The following is an 18,867-nucleotide window of genomic DNA, read 5'->3' on the forward strand; positions in this document are numbered from 1 at the left end:
CAATGTTTGCCTCTTCTCTCTCCGGAGACTCTTTTGAGGAGCAAATCGCTAGGTGCACAAGAGTACACTATAGACCCTTGAGGGTTTGCACCGAGATAGTACCCTGAAGGCAGCGCTCCCGCGGCAAGGGCCGGCCCCGGAGCGTCCTCCCACACCTGGAGGTAATGGGTGGAGGCCACCCTCTTCCTTTTTTTTTCCATATACTAGTTTTTCCTACCATAAGCTTATATAACTTGGAAAACAAGGGGAAAAATGTGAAAACTATGTCACTGTCTAGGCTATTGTTAATAGCCTCCATGTGGACCTCCAGACTCCAAAACATCCTTCAAACATCTGCAAAAAATTACCTCACTGAAACTCAGGTCCAGCCATGGAGCACCCCTATTTTAAAATCATATTTGATTTCTCACAACAACACAGTAAAACCCAGACTGCAGGATCCCTCCACGAAGCCCATTCTACCTGTCCGGCCTGGGTTGCTCTCCCACTGTAGCCACCCCAGACCCTTTAAATGCTTCTGCCTCAACCATTCACAATTCCCCAAACACACTCTGCATACATCTTTATTCTTCTGCACTGTTGTTGTTGTTGTTAAGATTTTACTTATTTACTTATTTGACAGAGAAAGACACAGCGAGAGAGGGAACACAAGCAGGGGGAGTGGGAGAGGAAGAAAGAGGTTCCCCACTGAGCTGGGGGGAGGGGGGGGGGCTTGATCCCAGGACTCTGGGATCATGACCCGAACTGAAGGCAGACGCTTAACGACTGAGCCACCCAGGCGTCCGTCTGCACTGTTGTTTATTCCACCCAACAAGCATCATAAAATTTTTCTCTCCTGTATCACTACTATTGAAATCCTTGAGTCTTTTAGGGGTGATCCAGTAGGGGAGCTCAAATATTTATATATTCCTACCTTAAGAACAATTTTCATCTACCCAGGAAGGCCACTTATTTTGTCCATATATGAAGCCTCAGGAGGCATAAGGGTAGGAAAAGGGAGCTCATCTGCTCAATGAGATCAGCAGAATCCACTGATTGACCTCTGAACCAGTGCTGGTGACCAGGGCCCAGCCAGACAACTTCTACCTTCTTTGCTACCAGGCTTCTTTCTTCCACTTTCCATCCCAGTTATCCAAACAATTATACCTTTAAGATGCTGTGCCTGGCACATAGCAAGCAAATGGCTTAGGTACTTTTGGTATTCATATCAACAGGGCTTCCTAATTAACATTCAAAAGTTCCAGAACTCAAATTATTATAATTCATTACCCTGAATTTGTGAGTTTGTGAGCTTATAGGCAGGCTAGCTCCAGTGATTAGATACTGATTTGTGACAGATGTACCAAACTCCCTTGCGATCATCCTCTCTCTATTGAACTGGTCTCCCATTACATCCCATGACATAGTCTGCTATGTCTTCAAAATGCACCTAGGTGTTGGAAGGATTTTGTTCCCAAAGATTTTATGACATGAATGCCTTTCTTCTTTCCTTAAAAAAATGTTTTGTGTCATTTCCAGGAATGTGATCTTTGTGTTTCTTTGTTCAAAGTTGCTGATCAGTAGCTTACAACATGATAATAACAAGCACAAAGAACTTACAATGTGTCAGCCACACCTAATTCATGTGTCACATATATTTATTTCATTTCAAATTCATACATTTCCCTTGCTTTACATGAGGTTCAGAGATACTGAGAGTTTTACCCACTGTGGCAATGAGGCAACTTAGCCAGTGTGGCTGAATCAGAACAGAAATCTAAGTCCATCTAAAGCCCATCTTCTTGAACATCACACCATTACACCAAGCCAAACGGCAGAAAGGTGTAAGGAGAGTATCTCCTTGGATACTCAAGACACCTTGGGCCAGAGAGGCTGGGTCTATGGAGCATTCAAAATAGATCAAATGCGGTCTTGCCCTGAAGGTTTCAATAACCCTCTTTGGCATAATTACTTGTTTTTTTTTTTTAAAGATTTCATTTATTTGGGGGCGCCTGGGTGGCTCAGTGGGTTGGGCTGCTGCCTTCGGCTCGGGTCATGATCTCAGGGTCCTGGGATCGAGTCCCGCGTCGGGCTCTCTGCTCAGCAGGGAGCCTGCATCCTCCTCTCTCTCTCTCTCTCAGACTGCCTCTCTGCCTACTTGTGATCTCTCTCTGTCAAATAAATGAATAAAATCTTTAAAAAATTTTTTTAAAAAATATTTTATTCATTTATTTGACAGAGACCACAAGCAGACAGAGAGGTAGGCAGAGAGAGAGGAAGGGAAACAGACTCCCCGCTGAGCAGAGAGCCCGATGCGGGGCTTGATCTCAGGACCCTGAGATCATGACCTGAGCCAAAGACAGAGGCTTAAGCCAGTGAGCCACCCAGGAGCCCCAATAATTTCTTATTCTTATGATGTGATTTTTTGTTACCGCTCTAGAATAGTAAGTAGCAAGCACTGGCTTTCTTTGGGTTATTATACTTAGTTGTGTGCAGGGATCTTGACTTTCTCCCCTCTTCATTCCATACTCTGTGTAGCACTCTCGCATATAGTAATAACTATTGATTCAGAGATAAAGTAAATGAAGCATCATGGAGATGCGTTTGGCTTATTAATTTATTAATAAGTGATGCGCTATTGCAAAAACCCCAAAACAACTAAACAAGCAGAAAGTTGGAAAATACTAAAATCACAAATATTCTTTGCCGCTAGTAAATCACTAGAAAACAGCTCTGGAGTTTGTTTCCCCCTCCATTCCCAGAGCATTGCTACTGGGGAGGAAAAAGACACTGAAGAGAGAGCAGACTTCCCTGGCATATAGTTGAACTTTAAAAATTTTTATTTTATTATTTATTTATTTATTTTAGATTTTATGTATTTATTTGACAGAGAGAAACAGCAGCAGGGAGATGGAGAGGGAGAAGCATGCGTCCTGCTGAGCAGGGAGGCAGATGTGCGGTTGCAGGGCTGGATCCCAAGATTCCAGGATCATGACCTGGGCCTAAGGCAGATGCTTAATGACTGAGCCCCCCAGGCGCCCCCCAGTAGAATACTTTCTAAGTAAAAGAACACTTCCAGCCCAGAGCTTTTAGATTCCAGGTTTGTCAGACAAGTCACCTCATTCTCTCACATAGAGGATGAGGCATTGAGCCAGAGTCGAAAAGGAACGCTGAGAACTACATTTCCCATGATGCCCATCTTTCCAACGCAACGCAGCCTGCGACGTCGCTCCCATGGCAACTGAAGAGTTCGCACCAGCCGGCTGGTCTCAGAGCTCGCTGGCGTCTTGGTTTCAAGGTGGCCTCTAACGCTGAGCCCACGACGCTGGCGCGGTCGAGCCACGATGCCCAGGTATTTCCGCAGCCTTGCCCCCGGCTTCCTCTTTTCTCGAGAGTGTGGCTTTATCCCCTTTCCCACCCCAGCCTGGAAGGGGCAAGGGAGGGAGGGCCGCTCCGCTGGGACTATATTCAGGGAGAGGAGCCCAGGCGGGACCGGCCTGTGGAAGAAAATTCTGGATCTTTTCTTCTTGAAACCGCTGTCTGGATGGTCAGGGTTCCCTGGGAACTACCCCCTGAGCGTATGGATTCGGTCACAAGCAGGTAGAAAAGTTACCCAGGTGGAAAACTAAGTTTTTTTTAAGATCATTAAACTCCAGTTGTTCACTTACTAAGTAAAAATTTATTGCAGGCCAAGGAATGTTCTAGAAGCAGGGGTTCAGTCTGTGAATTAGACCACAAAGCCACTTCGTCAGGGTTCCCCGCATCTCCCCTCCTGGTGCAGGGGCTCAGGACAACAGTAAATAAGAAAAACTTGAGAAAGCTATGTGAAAGTGTAAAATGCAGTTGGGGCATGGGGGCGCTGTAAAATATATTTTAGCTCTTCAGTTCTGTGATGTCAGTTTTAATATCCTCTACGTCACACTAAACCTTCTCTGAACAACTTAATAAGGACTTAGAGGGGTTCTGGGGTCCATTACAGAGCAGGATAAATCTGTTTTTCTCACCTGTGGATCATGGCCGGATCTCTGTTGAATTTATGAACCTTAATGAGAAAAATTGTCAGCTTCCTTCCCATCGAGGTATAATTGGTTGCAGTTACAAAGTTATGGTTATAGTGACAAATTGCCACCAGGGGCACCTCCTGCTCTCCTCTCTGCTGGGAGCTTGGAAAACAGATAATCACATTTTGAAAGAATGGTGTGTAAATGAAGAGCAGATAGGCCTGGACTGAGTTCCAGGGGGTTCACCTGTGAAATAAATAAATACATTTTAGTGTAAACATTTAGGGACACCTCTATTGGTCTTTTATAGCCCCTTCTTCCCTGTTTCTTGAATAATAATTATTATAAGCTGTCAGTAATTTTAGATAATTATATGTAGGTCAAGCCCTAAATGAAATGAATTAGCACATTTTAACAATCAATCATGACATTCTTAGAAGGTGGGTATTCTTTATTGGCATTTTAGAGATGGAGAAACAGAAGTGAGCCTGCGGAAAAGCACAAAAGCTTACATATATTAGGTCTCAATAAATATTTGTTGAATTAATAAAGGAATGAAGAATCCAGAGAGGCTGGGTAATTTGCCCAAGTTGGTATATACAGAAAGTCGCAGAGTCAGGCTTGGAACACCTCAAATCTTGTCTATTTTTTTCAGTTTAATACTCCATTTTTCATTTCAGCTTTAAAAAAGGGCATAATCTTATTTGTGAAAAAGTACAAATGTTTGTAGAGAGGTGAATGAAAAGATGATTTTCAAAATGTGATTTTAGATTATTTTTTTCTTTCACTATATTTCATACATTAAAACAGGGAATCTTGAGCCAGAAATATAATTTAAAAACAAAAAAGAAAAATTTCAGAAAACAAAGATTGTTTGGTGTGCTGGTTTTACATGCTTCCCATTATCCCGGATGTTGGTGGATTTCAAGTTGTAGATTTCCAGAATTCTTAGTACATTAAGTTACATGCCTGAGAAACTAACACACACAGCTTTCAACCTTGGCTGGAAGTCCCAAAATAAGGCAGCCTCAAATCCTAGTGACAAAGGCTCTGCTTATCATTTTCAGCTTTCTTCTATGAACCAGGACAAAGAAAATGAATAATCCTCAGAAGTTTTATCCACCACTTATCTCCCAGGAAATAATGTTGATTTGTTTTATAAATTTAACTGAAACAAAACGTCTCTGAGCTTGAAATAAATATTGAAAAGGGTTCCCTTTGATTCTCTGAATTTTGTTTTTCTGCCTCTCCTAGTGAAACTCTCTGGGAAATTGCAAAAGCCGAAGTGGAAAAACATGGAAGTAGTGGAGGTGAAGGTGATGGGCTTGAAATTGGAGAAAAATCTGTTTTCTTCATTGGCAGTAAAAATGGGGTAATGAATTTCTTTTTCTTACTTTTTTCCCCCCAATGATTTAACAACCAGTGGTAAAATTCATTTTAATACTTTGGTAAAAATTTGGATACTTCAATTCTTTAGCCAGTTAACCAGTCTCTGGCCTGCTGGTTATGTTGGAGCTGGTTGTGCCTTGTATGAGGGTGGCCTATGCATGGTGAGTGGGGACTAAATTCCAGCCTGGGCACATCTTTTTTCAGGTGGTGTGCTCCAATCTGGGCCACAGCAGCCTGGAGGAAGGAGCATACTTTTCTTTTCTTTTTTTTTTTAAGATTTTATTTATTTGACAGAAAGAGATCACAAGTAGGCAAAGAGGCAGGCAGAGAGAGAGAGGGGAAAGCACGCTCCCCACTGAGCAGAGAGCCTGGTGTGAGGCTCGATCCCAGGACCCTGGGATCATGACCTGAGCTGAAGGCAGAGGCTTACCCTACTGAGCCATCCAGCCACCCACCCAGCATACATTTCAAATTAAATTACCCGGCAGAGGATTCCTCTTTCCCCAAAGCACCATAGATGCTAATCCAATGGCCACAGTTTTGGTAACTTGTACAATTGAAACAAACTTATAGATGACAGAAACTGAACCAGACAGAACATGATACATTTACCCTTCACTTCTCCTGACTAGAGTCACAGAAACCGAAGGAAACCTGGAGATACTCTAGTCATCTACTCTGGGGTCCATGGGGTATGTCTTAGGGCCAGTAAACTCTGGATGTGTATGCAGAATTGTGTGTGATTGTGCATCACTGTGTTGTTGTTGTTGTTTACGGGAGATAGGTTCTCCCAGCATTCTAGCCCCTTTGAAGAAGTTAAGAGCCACTATGAACAGTGGTTGTATACTTCAGGTTTGACTATCTCTAACAATGGAGGCGTTGTCTTCCATAAGGCAGCCTGGTTCCATTTGCCTTAATTGCTAGTTAAGAAGAAAACCTGAGTTTCATTGTAACTTCCAGTGTTCCTAATTCTGACCTGTAGAATTATACAAATACTTGGTATTCCTAATTCCAAAGTCCTAATTCCTGGTCCTAATCCCGACTTTATTTTTTTTTATTTTTTTTTTTTTTAAAGATTATTTATTTATTTATTTGTCAGTGATGGAGAGAGAGCGAGCAAGCACAGGCAGACAGAGAGGCAGGCAGAGGCAGAGGGAGAAGCAGGCTCCCTGCCAAGCAAGGAGCCCGATGTGGGACTCGATCCCAGGACGCTGGGATCATGACCTGAGCCGAAGGCAGCTGCTTAACCAACTGAGCCACCCAGGCGTCCCCTAATCCCGACTTTAAACAATAGAGGAATAAGTCTGATTTTTCTTCTGCTTTTTAAATTTTCAATTCTTTTAAAAATGCCCTTCAAATAATTAACAGCAGCCGCTTTGTCTCCCTGAGTATGTTTCAGCTTTAATATCTTCATTACTTTTGGTCATGCCTTCTGTGTCATGGATTCCGTATCAGTCATGGATTTTTCTGTTATAATTTTATTAACTCTCAATTGTCATTATACTAATGTGTAATTTTCAGGAGGGAACAGAAATTTGGAGGTTTTGCTTCATTGCAGTAGACTAGAAGGTCTGCCAGCTTCTCTTTTTCCAGACGTTACACTCCTGTTATTGTATAGAAAGATTCTAATAATCCCATAACCCTGTTCACTAAGATTGAGCGTGAGATCTGCCTTTCTCATATGTGCCGTTTTGTCCTTAATTTTCTTAGATTGGGTCCTTTGTAACAGTCTGTTTGTATTTTTAATTTTATTAAACTGATTCACATGTGTGGTTTAAAAGGTGAATAAAGTAAATTACTAGACCTCTCTACGTTTTCAGGGTCTCTCCTTAAAGCAGCCTTTTTAATATCTTTTTACTGTTTTTTCAAAAATAATTTACTTCTTTATGAAATAACTTATAGGCTATTTTTAGATTTAAAATGTTAGACACTATCTTGAATCTTTGATAATAGTAGAAAAGGATTTAGTTCTAGCTCTTTTTCTATGTTTTGTTTTGTTTTGTTTTTATGTAGTCGCTACACCTAACATGGGGGTCAAACTGACAGCCCGGAGATCAGGAGTTGCAAGCTCTACTGACTGAGCTAGCAAGGTGCCCCTAGTTCTTTCTCTTTTAAACGCTCATTTCTAGGCCAGCCCTCGTCTGCTACCTAATTGTTGTTATAATGTAGGGCAAAATCAGTATTCAGTGTGAATTTTTTATTTCTAAAACAACTATTTGCTGCTGAGCCAAATGGGTTACTTTCTCTTTCTCTCTCACTTTCTCTCTTTCTTTTTGTTTCTTTCCTTCTTCCCTTCCTCCCTTCCTTCCCTTTTTTTTTCTTTTAAGACTGTATTATTTGACAGAGAACACAAGCAGGGGGAGCAGCAGGAGAGAGAGAAGCAGGCTCTCAGCTGAGCACAAAGTCCAGGGCAGGGCTCAGCCCCAGGACCCTAGAATCATGACCTGAGCCAAAGGCAGATGCTTAGTCAACTGAGCCACCCAGGCTCCCCTCTTTTTTTTTTTTTTTTTTAAGATTTTGTTTATTTATTTGAGAGAAGGAGAGAGGACCCTGGAGGGGATGCTGGAGAGAGCATCCCAAGACCCTGAGACCATGACCCAAGCTGAAGTCAGATGCTTAACTGACTAAGCTACCCAGGCACCCCTCCATTTTGGGGGGGTTCTTTTTTTAAGATTTTATTTATTAAAGTGCATATGCACAGTTAGGGGGGTGGCAGAGGAAGAAGAGGAGAGGGAATCTCAAGCCGACTCCATGCCCAGCACAGAGCCCAACTTGGGGCTCAGTCTCATAACCCCAAGATTGAGAGTTGGATGCTCAACTAATTGAGCCATCTAGGCACCCCACTTTCTTTTTCTTGAATAACTTTTTCAGGAGTTTAAAAAGGCCTTGTTTTTTAAATTTGCTTAGCTTTTATGTGTACCTGAGTTTTTATATGCATTAGTTATTTGTTGCTACTTAATAAATTACCCTAAAACACAGCAGCGTTTAAAATGGCAGACATTACTATGAGGGCCAGGAGTCTGAGAGCAGCTGAGTTCTGTGGTTCTGGCTCAGCGTCTTTCGTGAAGTTGTAGTCAAGATGTCATCTGGGACTAAAGACATGTCACAGCTCAACTGAAGAGTAAGTTTCCAGGTTGTTGACATGGTTGTGGCAAGAGGCCCGAGTTCCTTGATGGCCATAAGCCACGCTTCAGTTCTTCACATATACACCTCTCCATAGGGCTGCTTACAACCTGGTGGCTTGCTTCCCCCAGAGCAAGAGATCCAAAAGAGAGCAGGTGCCTGGAATAGAAGCCGCAGCCTTTTATAACCTAATCTCGGAACTGACATGCCATCACTTCCGCCATGGCTATTGATCACAAAGACAAAGTCCAGTACAGTGTGAGGGACCACACTTGGGTGTGAATACCAGCAAGGGGGATCTTGAAACTGGCTCCCCAGCTATGTGTTGTTAATTCTTTCCACAATCCCCAGCAGGCATTCAGTAGAATCTTCATCTAGACCGTTGTATCAGATCATCTGAAAGTTCCCATATCCACGCAGAGTCCTGCCACCTTTTTGACCCACCATGCTAGTCTGTGCCATGGTTCACAGGAGTGGCTACATAGCTACCATCTTGCCCCCAGCATCTTGGAAATTCCCTTTGCCTCTTTCTTGAGTTGGAACTTTAGTTTCCTGGATCCTGTGTCTTCCCTCTTCTTGGTTTACTCACTTATCTTGGTGGAGAACATTCTTTTGTCATTTCCTGGGAAAGCATTACATGGGAAGTAAAATTTATGAGACCCTGTATGTCTAAAAATTTCTTTATTTTCCCTCACTCTGGGTTGAATGTCTATCTGGGTATAAAATCCTACATTAGAAGAATTCCTTAACCTCTTTCTTTTTTTTTTTTTTTAAGATTTTATTTATTTATTTGTCAGAGAGAGAGTGAGTGAGAGCGAGCACAGGTAGACAGAGTGGAAGGAAGAGTCAGAGGGAGAAGCAGGCTCCCTGTGGAGCAAGGAGCCCGATGTGGGACTCAATCCCAGGACGCCGGGATCATGACCTGAGCCGAAGGCAGCTGCCCAACCAACTGAGCCACCCAGGCGTCCCCCTTAACCTCTTTCTGATCCTACTTTCTGTTTGAGTCTGGATTGTTTACTTTGGGAGAGACGGAAAACTGAATTCAAACTGATGTAGGCCCTCTTTTGAATAGTTGGTATCCTCTTCACCATTAGGCTTTAGCTGTATTCCTCAGTGATGTGTACACGAGATACCATATATTAATTCATTTAATACTGTCAGGCAACAGTCTACCATCACAACATTATATCTGTTCTGCTCTTTATTTTCATCCAACTGCACCCTTCTTGCATGTTTATGAATTTCCATATAAATACACAAAGTGGTTCTGTATTTTCTTTCCCTTTTTGTCTCTCTTTATCCCTTTACACCATATATTGCACTTGCAAGTCTCATGCCACAAGTTCTGGTAATTCATATGAGGTCGTTTTGCTTCTCTGTGATAATACTGCACTTATTACTCCCCACACTGTTGTGTATCTGTAGCTGTAAAAATTCTTTCCAGGCTTTGTCACAGCTGTTTTCTCTTGTGAATTACTTGGACCCTCTTCCATTATCATCTTAAAGTTTTTCTTAATGGGATACCTAATGACATCTCAATTTATTTGGACTTTTTTCTCTCATTCTCTCCATTCTGATTTAGATTGTCGAGTCTCTCTTCGTGGTCTTATCATCCTCTTGACATAAGTTTCCTCTCTTATCAAGTGATAAATTATTCAGTACCTTAGGGTATGGGCCAGAAAACTTAGTCATTAACTAGCCTTTTACTTCCCAGAGCTTCTGTTCTCATCCCATACCTCATCCTCTAGATAGAAGAAAAGTGGGAAGGAAATGGCTTGACTTGTAAATTTTTCTTTCTCCAGTTTTCCACAGTGTATCATCTGGTTGTGAGACGATGCTTCCCAGTGTTCCTTAAGAGATAGCAGATACTAGTTACAGTCTTCCACATACATCTTACTGGTCACAGCAACCTTTTCTACTGAGCCTGAAGATGAAATCTAATCCAGCATTCCAGGAAGGTGTTGACAATTCAGATAAAATTGGTTTGTCATCTCTGGCTCTAGTAATGTTTTTTATCACTACACAATTAGGAGAAGTCAGCTAGAATCTGTGGGTTGATATGTGCACGAACCTTCAGATCGACAGAGAGCTGATTTCATGTGGAATACCACATTCTGTCACTTGAGGTCTTAAGAATTACGCACCGTAAGGAAGAAGTCAGTTAAATAATTTTGGGGGCACCTGGGTGACTCAGTTGGTTGAGCACTGCCTTCAGCTTGGGTCATGATCGCAGGGTCCTGGGATCAAGCCCCACTTTGGGCTCTCCGCCCAGCAGGGAGCCTGCTTCTCCCTCTCCGTCTGCCTGCTGCTCCCCTGTTTGTGCTCTCTCCCTCTCAAATAATAAAGAAAGAAATAAGGAAAAGAATAAGAAGCAATTTTGATTAACATATGAATATTCTGACTGAAATGTAATTGAAAAATATTCAGATGAAAGAATGTTAACAAATAATTATTTTATTGTCTAATGTTATAACTACATTTAAAAAATAATATTTAGACATTTTACTCAAATTCATGGTCATGGAGCATTGAATTTGAAGTTGGTAAACTAACTTTGTACTTAGCTAATACCATATTTAACAGGAATTAGAAAGTACTTATTGAACTAGGAAAAATTATAAGGGTAAACAAAATATTTAAGAAATGTTTTAACTTGGTTTTTATTTCATAAGTTGAAAACAATCAGGTCTTCTACTTCATTTCAGTATGAAAGCCAGGGTTTATTTAGATAAGTCAGGAAAAATAAATAATAAATATCTAAGCATGTAGGTTAATAAGTCAGTGTCTTAATAATATTCATATTTTGGATTTAGGTACTTTTAGGCTTATCATTTAGGAATAATTGGATCATGTGAATGATGTTTGTCATAGGGTTATTTGCTACTGTGGAAAGCCTGAGGAAAACACAGCAGTGCATCCCCAGGACCACTGATTGGTAGGAAGAGACCTCTCCCTGCTCATTTTCTGTTTTATTTAGCCAAGGAGACAAAAAGTTTTTGGAAGTGACCGTACGGAGCAGAAACAGATGTATCATGTCTTCATGCAGCTTTGCTTGACCTGTAGCAGTTCTTGCCAGGAAGGCAGAACTCCTGGTGACACTGTCTGAAAGAGGTCGAGGCTTGCAGATCCAAGATGCTGGAATTTATTTGGCATGATAGTTCATTTCTTTTTTTCTTTTTTTAAAATTATTATTATTTTTTTATTTGTCAGACGGAGATCACAAGCAGACAGAGAGGCAGGCAGAGAGAGAGGGAAGCAGGCTCCCGGCTGAGCAGAGAGCCCGATGTGGGGCTCGATCCCAGGACCCTGGGATCATGACCTGAGCCGAAGGCAGAGGCTTTAACCCACTGAGCCACCCAGATGTCCCTGATAGTTCATTTCTATCTGGGCTTCCTATTACTCTTCTGCTTTTGTGCTTCATGCTACCACATAAGGACATGTTGACAGTGAAACTTTCTGGAACTAAGCTCTGCATCAGCGAGGCTACCTCTTTACCAGGTGGTATCAGTGGCCAGGTAGCCAGAGGACTCCCCTGTCTTGGGCTGTGTCCCAGAAGGCCCCTCCCCCCGCCAACAACTGGACATCCATCATTGGGAGATAACATACAGAACATTAATATTCTACGTATTGGAGGGTAATATTATACAACCATAAAAGAATTTTTAGTAATGAAAGGAAGGAATATGAAGTTAATTGAAAAAAGCAGGACAGAAATTTTTATATACAGTATGACTGTATGTCTATAAAAATGCAAAGATTGGGCGCCTGGGTGGCTCAGTGGGTTAAGCCGCTGCCTTCGGCTCAGGTTATGATCTCAGGGTCCTGGGATCGAGTCCCGCGTCGGGCTCTCTGCTCAGCAGGGAGCGTGCTTTTCTTTCTCTCTCTCTCTCTCTCTCTGCCTGCCTCTCTGTCTACTTGTGATCTCTCTGTCAAATAAATAAATAAATAAATCTTAAAAAATAAAAAATGCAAAGATTAAGAAATAGAAATATATATGGCAAAATTTTACTCACTGTTTTTATTTAATTTCTGTGTTTTGCAAAGATATCTTATTGGCCCACTTTTTAAAATCTGAACTTAATTGTGCAAATAAAATTTTCATAGGGATCACTTATATTTAAAAATTTTAACCCAACTCTAGTATATGCATGCGTCATTTCATGAGTTTATTGTTGTGAGGAGAGTGATTTTTGCATTGGATACTGTACTTTTCCAGTTTCCCACTTACTACTATATAGATACACACACAGATTTAAAACAATGAGTAAATAACTAGTACTAGTGTTATGGCACAAGTAAATTTCTATTACAAAGAGTATTTTGTGTGGGGCACCTGGGTGGGTCAGTGGGTTAAGCCTCTGCCTTCGGCTTAGGTCATGATCTCAGGGTCCTGGGATCGAGCCCCACATTGGGCTCTCTGCTCAGTGGGGAGCCTGCTTCCCTTCCCCTCTCTCTGCTGCCTCTCTGCCTATTTGTGATCTCTCTCTCTGTCAAATAAATAAAAAAATCTAAAAAACAACAAGAACAACAAAGAGTATTCTGCAGAAGAAGCCATCTTGCAGGTGGCTTATCCTAATGGTACTGATTAGGGACACAAATTTTAGCACACAAATGCTCACACCTGAAATGTCCCACCAGCATCCCCAGTAGTCACTCTCTGGTAACAGTTGTTCTAAACTTTGTTGTTGTGACAACCTAGTCCTGTTTTATTTGTTGTTTGGGAAGCCACCCTTTTCTTTTAAAGAGTAGTATGTGGCCTATTCAAGCCGGGTATTTATTTTCATTTATGTAAATCAAAACTAATTTTGCTTTTGAAGATTGGCAAACTCTCTTGACGTAGGTAGAACTTTTGAGGATATTGTTCTTCCTTTTTTGGTCATTAAATGTATATTTTAATGTTCAATTTTACTCACAATCAAGGGAATACAAATTAAAATACAGTAGCATGTTCATCTACCAGATCTGAATTGGCTGTTTTCCCTTCATAAGCACTACCTCACTAAGGAAGGGACTACCTTACAATGGTTCCCAGCAGCTGAGGCTCCCGAGCTCGCTCACTCTGCAGCAGACCAGCCTGGGCTGGCTATCATGGCGAGGGGTGGAGAGAGAATGGAAACACATGGGCATCTTGAGGCCCTACCTCAGAACTGGCACCCCAGAGGATATTGGTTTTTTTTTTTTTTTTTTTTGAGGCAGCTGTTCTTTCAAGTATCTTAGTCCATGCTTTATGCAGAACAATATTTTGAAAAATAAAGAGAAGCAAGCAATTAATGCTTCTATTCTTCAGCTAATCATAATCACCCTTTACCAGAGAAACTAACTGCCTTGCTGCCTCCTCTCTCTTTGCGTACTTCTATTCATCCATTCAGTAGACAGCTCTTGAACATCTTCTGTGTGCCAGGCATCCTGCCCGACTCTGGGGAAATAGAAATGAAAGATATGTACTCTGCTGTGTGGGAACTTGCTTGTTAGTACTTGTACAGCATCGCACCAGACAGATGCTGTGATGGAAACCAGGGCTCTCACTTCAGCCAAAGAGGCTGGATGACTGGGAAAGCCCCGTGAAGAGAGGGTGATGTCCAGAGCTTAAAGAGTAGGAAGCAAGGAAAAAGAGTCATTCAGGTGAAGAGGAGAGAATCAAGAAAAACCTATGAAATAGCAGTTGCAATAAATGGGAGAGAGAACATGCTAGACAAACGTGATAGGATTGTCTGTCATTGCTGACTGCTGTTTTGATGATGGGGATTGAGAATTTAGGTGACAGCGTTCTGCACAGCATGTATAATTTTTTGCCGTCATCACTCACTCAGCGTGGGTACAGCATGAGGAAAGGAGTTGATTGAGTTTATCAGGGTTGGTTTTTGCCAAGTGGGTGCAGTACAGAGCTAGAAAGCTTGGGGAGGGGGTGATATTTGCAAGGGTAATTGTAATGATAAAACTATGGACTGTAGGATGGAAAAGGAGAGATGTGGAGGTAGGAGGGAGTCGATAGAGAAGGAGAAATGTTGATTGGTCAGTGGACTTTGGAGGCCTCTTACTAGGGCCAAAGAGTTGTTACTTTCGGGATTCCTGAAAAAGTAGTTGGAGAATGTGTTGGCATGTGTGATTTTGGACATAGTTTCCAGTGGTGACATGATTGAAGATATAACCTTGGAAGTGATGTATGGCAGAAGTGGAGTGAAGGGAAGAGTCTATGTGAGGAGGCAGAGGCACTGAGACGTCTGCATGTTCGGTGGGTTGCCCATGCCTATGTGGGTCTGAAGTTAACAAGGCTAATGACAGTAGCTGGGAGAGAAAGGGAGACTGAGCCAGAGAAGATGACGACAACCATCACAGTAGACTGGTACAAACCTCTAAGGCTTTTGCAAAAGGAGGGAAGTAGAATAATTATTTGAAGGGGGTGGGGAGGTGGGGGCATGTGGGTGGCTCAGTCACTTGTGCCTCTGACTCTTGGTTTCACCTCAGGTGATGATCTCATGGGTTGTGGGATGGATCCCATGTTAGTTCCATGCTCAGTGGGGAGCCTGCCTGAGGACTCTCTCCCCCTGCCTCTCCATCCACTCACGCTCCCTGTCCTTTCTGTCTCTCTCAAATAAATCTTTAAAAAAAAATAATAAAGGTGACATTGGGGAGGAAGGAGAGCCCTGAAGTACATAAGGTGTAGAAAAGAATAGCCTTCTTTAACAGGATTGCAGAGGAAGTGGTCCAGAGGCAGCCGTATTTTAGGTAAGACCAGCAGGTGGAGAGCACATTCTGAAGAAGTTGAGTTTACTGGGGAGTTCGCTAATCATGGAGCTGGAGCTGTAGAGTGGAAGGATGTTGGAAGAAGGGAGGGGTTTATTGTGCCTGATGAAGGGATGCATAGAGGATTATGGAATTAGAGCTTCAGAGAAAAAGACTGGACTTCCAATGTCACTGAGGTAATGGGAGGAAAGACAGGATTCATTCTGGTATCTCTAAGTGAACTTGTATTAGGTCAGAGTTTACTGAACCAGGAGAGCTAGGAGTCTCTGGATCTACTCTCAGAGGACACTAAGTTCACTAGTGATTTTAAAAAATTTGGATCATATTTTAATGATAATCTAAAAGTTTGTTTCAGTGCCCAGAATTGAGTTTATGTTTGTTTGGAATTACCACCACATAATACTACACATTTACATGAAATTTAAATCAATATTTAAATCAATATTATAGGACCATGAGAATTTGAGAAAATTGGCTAATTATATCTAAGATTCCTTCTAATTCTAAAATACATTCGTTCTGATTCTGTGTTTTCTTGTACATAGAGTACATTAGTTTTTAGGTGTAGTGGTCTCCCCCTGTCTGCAAGGGATATGTTCCAGGACCCCCCAGTGAATCTCTGAAACTGCAGATAGTACTGAGCATAGTATATACTATGTTTTTTTCTATACTTACCTACCTATGATAAAATTTAATTTATAAATTAGGCATAGTAAGAGATTAACAACAACAAAATTAAACAATTATAACAATATAATACAAGTTGAATGTGGTTTGTCATTCAAAATACCTTACTACACTGTGCTCACCCTTCTTGTGATGATCTGAGATGATAAAATGCCCATGTGATGAGGTGAAGTGACGGGAATGACATAGCATCTGCCTTTGGCTCTAGTCATGATCCTGGGGTCCAGGGACCAAGCACACATAGGGCTCCCTGCTCAATGGGGATTCTGCTTCTCCCTCAGCCCTTTGCCGTTGCTCATGCTCGCTCTCTCTCAAATGAATGAATAAATCTTTCAAAATAAATAAATAATCTGCAAATCCATCACCTAGAAGCATTCACGATTAGCTTAGCAGTACCCCTCTGGATCTGTTTATTTTTGTGTAAGTATTTCTGTGCTTCTTTCTGGATCTGTTTATGTGTATGTGTAGGTATGTAGATCTCAAAAAAAGCAGGAAAAGATACTTTAAAAATTGAAAACAGGGTTATGCTAATCTATTATAAATGTTTTACGATGTCAGTAAATATGTTCCTATATCACCATTCCTAACAGCTGCGTGTTACTCCATACAAGGATTGTCGTAATTAATTTAGCCCATCCCCTGTTTGGGGACATTTAGGTGGCTTTTAGTTTTTCACTTTGATGTAATACCTGTCAATAAACATCCTCCAATAATTTACATTTTTGGTCCTATTTCAATTATTTATGTTTCCCATTATAAAAAAGTAATAAACTTGATCGTATCCGAGATATAATCTAGAGTAATTTATTTGTGATCATACTTTTTTTGGTTAAAAAAAAATTATAGGTTTTTAAGGACAACACATATCTAGTCAAATGTTCTTTGTTTTTGTCATTCTGGAATTTTCCAAACTATTTTCCTTGGAACCCAAAAGCTTCTTCCATTGGAACTTCACCTGCTGCTCCTCTTGTATCTCTTTTCTTGTAAGAGAATTTTTTTTTTTAAAGTTTTACTATTAAGAAAAAAAATCAGGGGTTCCTGGGAGGCTCATTCATTAAGCATCCACTTTAGGCTCAGGTCACGATCCCAAGGTCCTGGGATTGAGCTCCACATTGGGCTCCCTGCTTGGTGGGAAGCCTGCTTCTCCCTCTCCTACTCCCCCTGCTTGTGTTCCCTCCCTCTCTTGCTGTCTCTCTCTCTCTCTCTCAAATAAATAAATAAAATCTTAAAAAAAAAAAAAAGTCAGTGATTAAGCCACTAAGCCAATCCCTAAGATGTAAAGCTAAGTTTCATGATTAGTGGCAGAGATGACAAGAGCCTATATGTTCTGACTCCTAACAAGAAACTTAGAATAAGTTTATTTTCTAAAAATAAAATGATAAACAAGAAATACTCTAACCCAGTATCTGGATTGCTTACTTTGAACATATTTGCAGCATGTCCTTTATTTGTAATCTTTCTTCTTTATTTCCACTTCAACAATTGGAATTAAAAACATTTTAGAAGACACTAATCATCTGCTTAACCAGTAATTAGCATTGATGAATAGAGGGAAAATTTCAGACAGCTGCCAAGTTGACCACTAAAGTGAGGTATGATTTGCTAGTATTTGTCATCTGCAGGACTTTATAATTATAATAATAGCAGTGTAGTTACACTGTGATGGAAAGTTGACAGTTAACTTTTTCCACTTATCAAACTTAGGAACAATTCTAAAAGTTTCTAGTTTCCAGGTAATTTATCATTCAAGTGATTAAAATCTATTTTTGGCCACAATTATGAACAATAACAAAATTTTACATGTGGATGACATTAACACAGTATTCTTTCTTCTTTAATTTCCAGGGAAAGACTACTATTATTCTAAGGTGTCTTGACAGGTAAGTGTTATGTTAACCTTTAGACTACATTTTCTGTTTATTCTAGTTGTACAGGGCACGTTAGATTCTAAAAGGCATATGGAAGGAGAACAATTTTGAGGCCCAAATAGTACTAATTCTTAATGTATTCTTAATATGGTCTTTAAGAGCTTCTTTAAAGACAAAAACAACAATAAGCAAATAAAATGTATATACATATTTTTTGGTATATATACACACATATACATATATATAAATATGCAATTTGTAGATATAAACACACACAGGATTAGTGTTGAATTTTCCTATTTGGGGAAGAAATGAACATAACTGTGATACTACTTACCTGCTTTTTGACTGTGCTACTCTGATACTTGGTTTATTATTTTACCTAGCCCATGATTATTGAACATTAATTCTAATCTTTAAATTGTCCATGGAAGCATTTTTGAAGCACAGTGTTGGTCTTCAAACTGTACCTTTTACCATTTGTTTTTTATACTTCCTAACCTTCTGTATGGCCATCAGATTAAGATTTGGGTTTATGATCAGTGGGAAATGAGAAGTAAAGTCTTCAACTGATTTTGGAAGAGATCCCTTCATTCTAATACCTATGTCTTAAAACTTCTCCAAAAACATCAACATAGATGGAATTTTCTCTTAAGGTTACATTAAAGAAACATCATCCATTTGAAAAATAAAGAATTCAAATAATAGAATCCTGACTTTGTGTAATTTCCTTTCACCAACAGAATTGTTTCTTGGAAGAACCATCCATACTGACACCTGTATCATCTTTCCATCCCCAGGAATGATGGCTCTTTCTAGACCATATGTGTTTCTTTTTACAAATAAGTCGTCTGACACAATATCAGCTTAGGCTGAAATATGACACTAAACTGAATTTCAGTTCCTTGGTAGTCTACTTAGAAAAAAAGACAGTTCTGCCTATTATATGCTAAATACCAGAGCTTATAAATTTTGTCTTAAAAGTGGCAGTCTGTTTTGTAAAAGAAAATTGGTAACTTTTAGGAAATACAACTGAGGGGCGCCTTGGGTGGCTTAGTGGGTTAAGCCTCTGGCTT

At 40.6% G+C, this 18,867-nt stretch overlaps 1 protein-coding gene across 4 annotated transcripts in view; it reads left to right on the top strand.

Moving 5' to 3' along the window:
• Positions 1-3,125: 3,125 nt before the first annotated feature.
• DYNC2LI1 (dynein cytoplasmic 2 light intermediate chain 1) overlaps positions 3,126-18,867 on the top strand; it is a 68,215-nt gene continuing 52,473 nt past the window's right edge. For 2 of the 4 annotated variants that reach the window (XR_009405403.1, XM_059406217.1), the window contains exons 1-3: positions 3,165-3,331; positions 5,235-5,352; positions 17,769-17,803. Coding sequence is in view for 3 of the 4 variants with exons in the window: in XM_059406217.1 (XP_059262200.1) it covers positions 3,324-3,331; positions 5,235-5,352; positions 17,769-17,803 (161 nt within the window). In the remaining variant the exon portion in view is untranslated. Of the gene's footprint in view, positions 3,332-5,234; positions 5,353-17,768; positions 17,804-18,867 lie in introns of all 4 variants that reach the window. The other 2 variants (XM_059406216.1, XM_059406215.1) reach the window with 2 other exon arrangements.

This window comes from Mustela nigripes, chromosome 7, assembly GCF_022355385.1.
Source record: "Mustela nigripes isolate SB6536 chromosome 7, MUSNIG.SB6536, whole genome shotgun sequence".
Lineage (NCBI taxonomy): Eukaryota > Metazoa > Chordata > Mammalia > Carnivora > Mustelidae > Mustela > Mustela nigripes.